A 10,189-nucleotide genomic window follows, 5' to 3' on the forward strand; every position below is an offset into this window, starting at 1 on the left:
TTTTTTTTTTTTTTTTTTGTGTGTGTATAAAACATTTTATAATTTGGAGTGTAGTGATCTAGACACTGCTTCAAAGTTTTAGATGTCGGTTTAGTAATCGAAATTGAGAATTCAGAAAATAGAGGTCCTAAATTCGACTGTAACTACAAAGATTGAGTTTCTTTTCTCACTATTGCGAAATTTTTCATGTTTCTCAAAAATGGTTTAGTTACAAAAAGCAACTGAAAAAGTACGAGGTAGTATGATCTTGGAATAACCAAAAACTAGGAGGTGAGCCATTTTTTATTTTGTTTCTACGACATGGAATCATGCGTCTTATGAAATGTCATTTTCTTTTAAAAAAAAATGAAATTTCTTAATTGCAAGACAGCAATCATTCAATTCATTATAACCTTTGCTGATAATTCGTGGCCGAGAAAAGGAGACAAAGCTCTCACTGCCCCCACTGACTCTATCAAAATCTTCACATCTACGTATGAAATTGTAATTGGTGGCCTAGAGACAGAGACAAAGTGAGGGCAATTCAAAATTTCCACATCTACATATAAAATTGTAGTTTTATCCCCACACTTAAATGAAATTGTCCGCACTATTCTTCAACAAAATCAAAGTACTAGGAAATTGCCCCCAACAACTCAACTCATTCCCGAGCAAAAACATTTATGACGAACCTACCCTCTTTTTTTCTTCATTACACGCTGCACCTTCTGTTCTTCTTCTCCATCAGATTTTCTACCTCTTCTACTTCACCGGTTGGACAACCATAAAGATCAGTGGCTTTCGACTCTCCTTGGACAACGAATTCTAGAGTTGAAGAGTCTTCTACTAGGGTGAATTCCTTGATCCCAGGTCAGTGGATTACAAACTCCCTTGCCTCTGCAATTTTCTTTTCGTATGCAAGCTTTTCTCTTTCTTCTTCTCTGTTTTTTCAGGTTACTCATTGGGTAGCTGAAAATAAAGAAGAAAAGAAGGGAATCTGATACAATAACACTAACTGGACCAAAATGCTATGCTCTGGATCCATCACCTTCTCACTTTTATTCCACTCATGCTACACAATCTGTCAGTTTTGTAAAAAAGTCTTCCTTCCATGAATTCATATTCTTTTGTCACAAAATCCAATAAGAAATTATTTCCGCAACAAATACACTATTATTGGTGAGAATAATACATGTTTTTAATCCATGTATTTTGTTGTAGTACATGTATTTTAATTCACTTACTTCAACAAATACATTATTTTGTTCTTTTTTTTGGTGAGATGAATGTTAATGTCACTAGATTTGTCATTTTTATGTTTTTAATGTGTTTTCTTGGATTACGCATTCAATGGAGGTCAATCAATTCTTGATCTTTTGGTTATTTGATCCGTGAATACTGGTATAGTTTGGGTGGGTTTCTACATGCCCTGTACCTGTTTGTAAAATTGTCTGCTTGAATAGCTTTCAGTTTCATAGTTATTCGTACATTAGGATTTCAAGTTTCAACCATCAATTTCGTTTGTTTATGCTTATTTATATCTATACATCATTGTGTTTACGGATGTATGATGCATGTCTAGGCCCTTTTAATAAGATCAATTGATGTTTAATGCATTTGAAGATTTTGATGCCGTAATCTAGTTTGGTGAATACTTACGTTTGGTTGTCATATTGTTATGTAGACAAAGATGCCACGTTTGCCTATTGAAAACAGAAGACGCAAAAAATATCGAGGGCAAAGCCAGATTTTATCAGGAATGATAATGGTTGTTATTGCACTGTTTATGATGTGGTACCAGTTAATATTCATACATCTCAAAAGTAGAAGACGCCAAATAAAATCAAAAGAAGAAAAAGTCACTGAGCGCATGCAACACTTATTCAATTTGACTAGGGAGAGTGATGCTTATTGTATTAGCGAACTTCGTATGGATAGACGAACATTTGGGATATTATGTGAAATGATTAGAGACACTGGAGGTTTGAAAGCTACAAGAAACATGTCAATAGAAGAAATTGTTGCCATGTTTGTATATGTTTTGGCTCACCACAAGAAAAGTAGAACAATTTGTGGTCTATTTTGGAGAAGTAGAGAAACGGTGAGTCGTCAATTTAATCTTTGCCTCCTAGCAGTTTTGAAATTGCATACTATATTACTTAAGAAGCCTGAGCCTATTACCGAAGATTGCACAGATGAGAGATGGAAATGTTTTAAGGTAATTCAAACATTAAAATACAATCATTTAATAAAATGTATGTTTTCATCTAAACTATCCAATATAGACATTTTAACTCATTTATATTTTTATTTTTGTTAAAATAGAATTGTTTAGGTGCCTTAGATGGGACATTAATAGATGTGACACCACCCACCGAACAAAAATCAAGATACCGAACGAGAAAAGGAAGTATTGCAACGAATGTATTAGGGGTTTGTTCTCCTAATATGCAATTTATCTATGTCTTGCCTGGTTGGGAAGGTTCGGCACATGATGGTCGTGTGCTTCGAAATGCTATCTCTAGACCAAATGGTTTTAGAGTCCCACAAGGTAAACATATATTGCAGTATTCAATACCATTCAATCAATTTTTTTTCGAAAATAAAGTAGTCTAGTATTAATTTGTACATGATTGAATTTTGAAGGTTGTTATTACTTGGTGGATGCTGGATATTGTAATGCTGATGGATTTCTTGCCCCTTATCGAGGGCAAAGATACCACCTTAATGAATTCAATGGTTATCGACCACAAAGACCAGAGGAATATTTCAACATGAAACATTCTAAAGCTAGAAATATCATAGAAAGATGTTTTGGATTGCTAAAAGGAAGGTGGAAGATTCTAGCATCCCCTTCATTTTTTCCAATTCAAACACAAGTGCGAATAATTATGGCATGTTGTCTGCTGCACAACTTGATAAGGAAGTTCATGACTTTTGATCCACAAGAATTACTACAATGTGAAGAAAATGAAAGTGAAGATGAAGACAGTGATGAAGAAGTAGAGTACATATCCACTATTTTACCAAGTGATCAATGGGCAAATTTTAGAAATAATTTAGCACATGAAATGTTTGACAATTGGAGGGCTGGACTTAGTATTTAGCTATGAATGGATGTTTAGCTCTTAGACTCATTAAATTTGGATTGACATTTGATGTACTCTTGTAGTGGATTTGTGAATTAGATTGACACTTGATGTATGTTCTTTTAAATTTGGATTGACTTTTAATTGTATGTTCTTTTATGTGTTTTATTATATTATAAATTTCAGTTATATGCTATTGTGTATCAAAATTAATTGATATATATGGGTTGACTTCTGAATGATAGGATGGAGAATGATGAAATTGTACGTGGAAGAGGGAAAAATAAATGTTTTTGGACTGGTGAAGAAGTAAAAGTGCTCATAGAATCATTGCAAGAGTTGGCTTGTGATCCAATGTGGAAATCAGATGGAGGATTTAAAAATAATTATATGAGCGAATTGCTTAAAATTATCTTGCGTAAGCAACCTACTTTTACCAAACAAGTCAGCCCACATATTTAATCAAAAGTTAAGTGGCTGAAAAATAGGTTCCATGCAATTGTTGAAATGTGCAAAGAAAGTGGTTGTAGTTGGAATGATGCTGAGAAAAAGATTTCTTGTGAAAAACAGTGGTATGATGATTGGTGCAAGGTAAGAAATTGATTACTTTTTACATTCTGATATGTTCTTTTTCAACCTTTTATTAAGATTATCATTTATCTTTCTATTCTATCTCTAGACTTATAAGGATGCGAAGGGCCTTTGGGATGTCAAATTTCCATATTTAGGAGATCTTGAAATTGTATATGGAAGAGACAGAGCCACTGGAAATGTTGCTGAAGATTTTGCACAAGCTGTCCAAGATATGGAAGATGTCCAAAATTTGGAGGAAGGAGATGAAGGGCTTGATGCTATGTAGATCTGGCAATTTGTCCCAAGTCCCAATGGGCTACCCATGCCCAAAGGAACTTTGGGCGGGATGGGTATTATAATTTGGTATTGGGTTTAAGTTGGGACACATCCCAACTATACCCATTAATGAATGGGAAAGGATGGGAAATACTTGGGTATCCATTGGGCTCAAATGGCAAGGGCTCCGTTTGGATTAGCTGTTTTTGGTAGGTGTTTTTGAAATATTTTATTGTAGCCGTGTATATGAAAAATTTTTACTATAAAATTTTTTTGAAATATTTGATATACTAATATGGATGGGATGTTTCTTGAGTTATTGTATATTACTGTAACATTGTATTTGAAAAACTTATTTTTTGAAAAAATAGTCAATCCAAACGGAGTCTTAGATTCAAAAATTATCTTTAACAATTTTTATAGTCATACCAGCGAATATAATCTAGTAGTCTTTCTAGTCATTATCCACAAGAATTTCCAGCATTTCAGTTAGTTTAGACCTGTCATCCTTGGACAATGATGAGGATAAATATTCAACATCCTAAGGACCTTGGCCATCTTGATATATGTTGGAATATGGCTGTATATCTATCTTTTCCTTTATTTGTTAATCCAATTTTTGGTGGGAATCTTGAGTATAAAGCACTTGCATGTTTATTTAATAAAACTAAAAGAAATTTAATAAATCAAAAATATTAAAATTATATAAAAAATAAAAAATGAATTAAAGGAAAAAAATATGTAGAAAATGAATTTGGGTATTGGCCGGGATGAATCTAAACCCATTCCAAAATGATCCCGCCCAAGTTAGTCCCAAAACACATATGGGTAAGGTTGGACCCAAACCCATATGACTCGGTTCCATCTCAAACCCAAGCAAATCCCGCCCATCCCGCCCATTTTGCCACCTCTAATGCTATGTCAAACTCGGATAATGATAAGGTAGAAGAAGATGAAGTAAATTCCATGGAGCAATCAACTCAACCAAGCTCAACAAGTACAAGAAATTCCAAGAAACAAAAGAAATAATCCCCTCCCATTGCAAATGTGTCAAAAAAAATGAAATCTGCATCAACAACTAGGGGTGATCTTGATGCATCATTGCAACTTCTCACCAGCAAATTTGGAGATTTTGTGGAGGGAATTCAAGCTAATTTCACAACTATGGCAGCAGCCATGTCAAATGAGGATAAACATGAGCAATTGGTCTCCGATAGAAGAGATCAAGTTGTTGCTGAGTTAATGAAACTTGCTTTACCGAGTGGAGATGTGATGAATGCAGCCGACATATTTTCAGAGCAGATTTCCAAGCTTCATGTGTTCTACAATCTTCCTGCAGAAATGAAACGACAATATGTAATTAACCTCCTTTATCCTCCATCTACTCGCTGAAGTAAAATTATTGTTAGCTGGAAAGTGATGATTTGATGGCAATTTCTTTTTGTTATGGTGATTGTTAGATGGTTATATGATTAGTCTTTTGGAGATTGTGGACATTGAGTGGCACTCTCGACTGGATTAGACAATTGACTTGTATTTGGTATGGTTAGCTTTTGTGATTTGAGTCTCCTTCTTTTGTTCATATATGTAAGGAGAGATCTATTTCATATCATTATCTAATGTAGGAACCACAAATGACTTGTTAATGGAGTAAATTTCCAAAAAGAAAGAGTTTTTAAACTAACTTCCTAAAGGCTGGCAATTTTTGAGTCTCTTCCCAAAGGGTGAAAAACACATTCAAGAAATGCGTTCTTCCAAATAAAAATGCAACTTTCAAATACGTTATTTTAATTTTCGTAAATTTGTTTAAATATAAAAAATTGGTTAAATAGCGTATTAAATACAAAACCTGCTAATTTCCCATAAAGAGCTGGTATCTTATGAGTAATTTCTTTTTTTTTTTTTACTTTCACATATTTAATTTATATTAAATACAAAACATACTAGTTTTCCTTTGGGCGCTATTTAATCTATTTTTTCCATAAAGAGTTGGTATGTTTTCAATAAAGAGTTGGTACAAAACATATTACAAAACCTGTCAGTTTCCCTTAAAGAGTTAGTATCTTATGAGCAATTTTGTTTTTTTAACTTTCACATATTTAATTTATGTTAAATACAAAACATACTAGTTTTCCTTTGGGCACTATTTAATCAATTTTTTCCATAAAGCTGGTACAAAACCTGCCAGTTTTCCATAAAGAGCTGGTATCTTATGGGCTATTTAACCAATTTTTCATATTTAAACAAATTTCCAAAACATAAAATAACGTATTTGAAAGTTGCGTTTTTATTTGGAAGAACACATTCCTTGGATGCATGTTTCACCCTTTGGGAAGAGACTCAAAAATCGTCACCTTTTGGATGATTGTTTAAAAACTCCTTTTTTTGGGAATTTACTCCTTGTTAATGCAGCCACTATATTTATTTTCTGGTATTAATTTTTTTATTATTTATGATTTTCTTATGTTTTATCAAAAAGTTAATAACTATTGTAGTTACAATTATGAAAATGTTAATTTGTCGTATGTGTAATTCTTTTGTTTTAGAAGAATTGTTATATCAGGGGAAAATTTGGAATTTAATTGCATTTAATTCCGAAACACTCAGCAAACCAAGCATCAGGAATTGGAATAATGCTAATTCCAATGTGTGAACCAAGCAAGATATTGGAATGAAAAATTTTAATTCCAAAACCAAAGTCTATGATTCCAATTACAATTCCAATTCCTAAGCTTGAACCAAGCGCCCCCTAATTTTTTCCATGCCTCTGCCACCCATGTGCTTGGAGTGTACTAATCTTATATATATTTTGATAGTATATATACCCTAGAACCTTTGATTGCATAACATTAAAAAAAAAATGAAATGGAGATTTAAATGGAAACTATAAAGATGACCAAATGGAAGACCAAGGAAAGAAGATACCGATGGAGTGGGTATCCAGTTCACCAATTTGAAAGGGTGGAGTACACAATAGACCAAAGGAAATTCAGCACGGAAGACAAGTCTAGTTCCAAACCACTTAAAATATTTATACTTGTAAATAATAGAACTAAGCATGTTGTAGAAATTAGATAACTATACAGAAATACATTATTCTTTCTTACACTATCAGTGTAAAATATTTTTCTACAATTGAAGTTAGATGAAAAACACATTGCCGTTATTCAAATTTAAATTCTCATTTTTCATTTATTGGTATGTATTTAGTCTCATTAGTATATTAAAAAAATTCATGTGAGAAGGTGTAAGAAAATTAACTCGAGAAATTAACTTTAAATTGGTCAAGGGGGTATGGGGAAGGCAAGAGAGAGATGCTAGAAGTCAGGTTTATATAACTTGAAGCAGTTAAATCGAAATTAGATCTAGTTAGGTTTGTAATTTGTATCATATTAATTGCATTAGGTAGCACTTGCTGTTGCCTTTTGATTTGAGGAAAACCCCCCATGAAATTAAACTACAAAGTAGGCTCATCATGTTCCTTGTCCATTTGTAAACCATAAAAATGGATCGCACTTAAAATCACTGCTAAGTTAACATTAAATCGATCTGTCGACATTGGTTTTCTCTGTTCAGTATAAAATTGAAATTAAATTGAAATTGGAAATGAATTTATATAAATCGGTTCATCATTCTATTTATTTTCATATTTGGTACAGAAACTTAAAAATAAATGTGGTTAACTCAAAAAAATCGATTTTCTCCATCTGCACTAATTAAATTATTATTAATTATTTATATCATGTGATTTATTAAGTGTATTCATGCAAACACAAATCAGCTATTCATAAACTCTAAAGAAGTACCATCATATGAATATTATGACATGTGTCCATACAAATTGTATATGGTAAGAAGTAAGCACACTAACACAATTTGTCATAAGTAATAAAGTAGTAGACATTATTACAACTTTATCTATATTAATTTGCATTATTTAGTTTTTTTGTAGAAGAAAGGTCGTAATAGATGTATTCATAATTAATAACATAGTGAATATTCACTAATCAATTTGTACATGTAAATATATGTTTTAATAATAAGTTTTTTTGAAGCATGTTTTAATAATAAGTTGTAACATAGGCATAAAAATAAACAACATCAATATTATGTATTCAAGAAAAAATAAATAAGTAAGAATCAAAATCGGTTTCTGTTTAAAATTGAAGTTGAAAATTCGATACCAAATTTGGAATTACATTTTAAACAAAATTATTTTGAATTGAATTAACTGAAATCGGTTCACCAAGATCAACTTAAGTCAATATGAAATTCTTTTAACCTTACCGCTGTTCTTCAAGATCAAGTCATGTCCTCATAAACTCCAGTTCTTTATTGACATGCTTAAACAAAAATACTAGACTATAAATGTACAAGGACAATTATTGTTGTATCATTGATAATAAAGTTTTTTTAGTGATTAGACAAATAACATGCTCACAGCAGAAGTAGTAATAACATGGTGGCTTCACCATTAGGCCACATTACTCTTCTGGGTTTTTTATTTAGTAATAACATGGTGGCTTGGATATTAAACTCAAACACTGCCCTTCACAGCAGAACTATAGCCGTTCTGTTTGTCATTGTATCGATCGTAAAGCATGATCCCACCATATTTTGATGATGATTTTTTCACGAACGGCAGGACCTTTGATTTTAGAACTTGTTCTGGAACAAAACCACTTTTAGCAGCCATCTTTGAAGCCGGAAGTCCAACAAAAAATTGATTTGCTTTTATTGATGATGTCCATTTCTTCCATGAATTTTCGAAGTTGTTGGGACTGCTAGAAGTGTACTCACACATAGGATTATTGTAGAACTGGATCCATACGTAGTCAAAGAGTCCAGTGCTAAGGGCAGCATTGAGTTTCTTATCAGGAAATGGACACTGTGGTGATGCAGTTAAGTACACTTTTTTGCCTTGCTTGCTGTAACCAGACAATGCTTGAGCCAAAGCAGCATAATAAGATTGGCCTTGGCCAAGTTCAATATCGAAGTCGATACCATCCAAAACAGCATCACCTAGTGGTCTTGAATTTGATTTGCCCCCTAAAAAGTTGTTCCACAGATAATCTGCCACTTGCTTGGCATCATTGGCTGATGATAAAGAATAGCTCCCGTTGCCACCGCCAATTGAGAGCATGACCTTAATTCCTTGGCTTTGACACTGGCGAATGTTCTCGCTTAATTTTTTACAGTCCCCAGATGAAGGCTCACAATGACCAGCTAGGTTCAGCTTAGGAGTTTGACCATTGCCAAAAGTTGGGAGGAAGGCTATGTTAACAACCCGATACAATCCAGAGGAACATGTATCGCGCAAGGTGCCTTCCATTACATTTTGGCCCCAGTAGACCACAATGACTCCACATTCTGAAGTCAAGACGAGGGAAAAGATTGTAGAGACTATTATTAAAGCAATTGAATGAACTTTGAGATTCATCATTTGGTGGAATATGGTTTGTGAAGACTGCGATGAACCAAGGGACTCAGGACTGCGCTTCTTATAGGAAGGGATTTGAAGTACTCTTGAAGTGGTTTGACGAATTTGGATCCTCCGTCAAATTTTTAACGTCACACTCCATATTACACCATGTATAGAAGGTTTGTGAAATATTTAAAGCAGGTTCACCTTGATACATGGTGTAATTGGGGGTATAATACTAGAGAAGACGGTATTTTGACAGTTTTTCAATTGACAATTCTTGTTCAAAGTTTGTGATTAGGTTTAATTTGAAAGTAGGTGGATGTATGGATTTTGGAAATACTTTTTAACGATTTGATTAGTTATATGATTTGCACTAACCGATTTGTATTGGACAAATTTTAATTCGTGAGGCGTTGATCCTTGCAAAGGGTGCAAGGACGATTGACAAGAAAGTTGTAAAAATCAAAGAGTTAACACCAGCAAATAGGGATAGCAACGACACGGGTGCCAGCCTCGCGGAGGAGTAATGGGTAGGGACGGAGCATGGGCAAGGGAGATTTTTCTCCACCCCACCCCAGCCCATACTCCATCCCTCACTTAAATTTATTAATATAAATAAATATAATATAATGCGTAATCTAACAATAATACTTAGGATATTGATTATCTCTATTATTTTATTTTATTTTGTTCTATGTTATTTTGGAAAGAAGGTTTAACATTTTTTTTGGATGTTTATTGATTTTTTTTAATAACCATTGCTGGAAAGAATCAAATTGAAACGAAGATGTTTGGAAATTATTTTGAAAATACCAGAATCGTAGTTGGTATTTGGCACAAGCATATT

At 33.2% G+C, this 10,189-nt stretch overlaps 2 protein-coding genes across 2 annotated transcripts; one reads left to right on the forward strand and one right to left on the reverse strand.

Moving 5' to 3' along the window:
* The first annotated feature begins 731 nt into the window (after window positions 1-731).
* LOC140037962 (protein ALP1-like) lies at window positions 732-3,086 on the forward strand. Its single transcript, XM_072083150.1, has 4 exons — window positions 732-849; window positions 1,664-2,197; window positions 2,305-2,530; window positions 2,626-3,086. The coding sequence occupies exons 2-4, from the start codon at window positions 1,670-1,672 to the stop codon at window positions 3,084-3,086; spliced, it is 1,215 nt and encodes a 404-aa protein (XP_071939251.1). The 5' UTR covers window positions 732-849; window positions 1,664-1,669.
* A 5,202-nt stretch (window positions 3,087-8,288) lies between these two features.
* LOC140037713 (basic endochitinase-like) lies at window positions 8,289-9,405 on the reverse strand. The gene has a single exon (XM_072082717.1). The coding sequence runs from the start codon at window positions 9,358-9,360 to the stop codon at window positions 8,455-8,457; it is 906 nt and encodes a 301-aa protein (XP_071938818.1). The 5' UTR covers window positions 9,361-9,405; the 3' UTR covers window positions 8,289-8,454.
* Between the last annotated feature and the right edge of the window lie 784 nt (window positions 9,406-10,189).

Source organism: Coffea arabica, chromosome 3c (genome assembly GCF_036785885.1).
Source record: "Coffea arabica cultivar ET-39 chromosome 3c, Coffea Arabica ET-39 HiFi, whole genome shotgun sequence".
In the NCBI taxonomy this organism is placed as follows: domain Eukaryota; kingdom Viridiplantae; phylum Streptophyta; class Magnoliopsida; order Gentianales; family Rubiaceae; genus Coffea; species Coffea arabica.

What these genes read in the sequence shown, in the direction of transcription:
- LOC140037962 (XM_072083150.1), top strand. Translation starts at nt 1,670, where the DNA reads ATGCCACGTTTGCCTATTGAAAACAGAAGACGCAAAAAATATCGAGGG. An exon ending in AGAGATGGAAATGTTTTAAG is followed by an intron (nt 2,198 to 2,304) that starts GTAATTCAAACA and finishes TTGTTAAAATAG; the next exon opens with AATTGTTTAGGTGCCTTAGA. An exon ending in TGGTTTTAGAGTCCCACAAG is followed by an intron (nt 2,531 to 2,625) that starts GTAAACATATAT and finishes TGAATTTTGAAG; the next exon opens with GTTGTTATTACTTGGTGGAT.
- LOC140037713 (XM_072082717.1), bottom strand. Translation starts at nt 9,360, where the DNA reads ATGATGAATCTCAAAGTTCATTCAATTGCTTTAATAATAGTCTCTACA.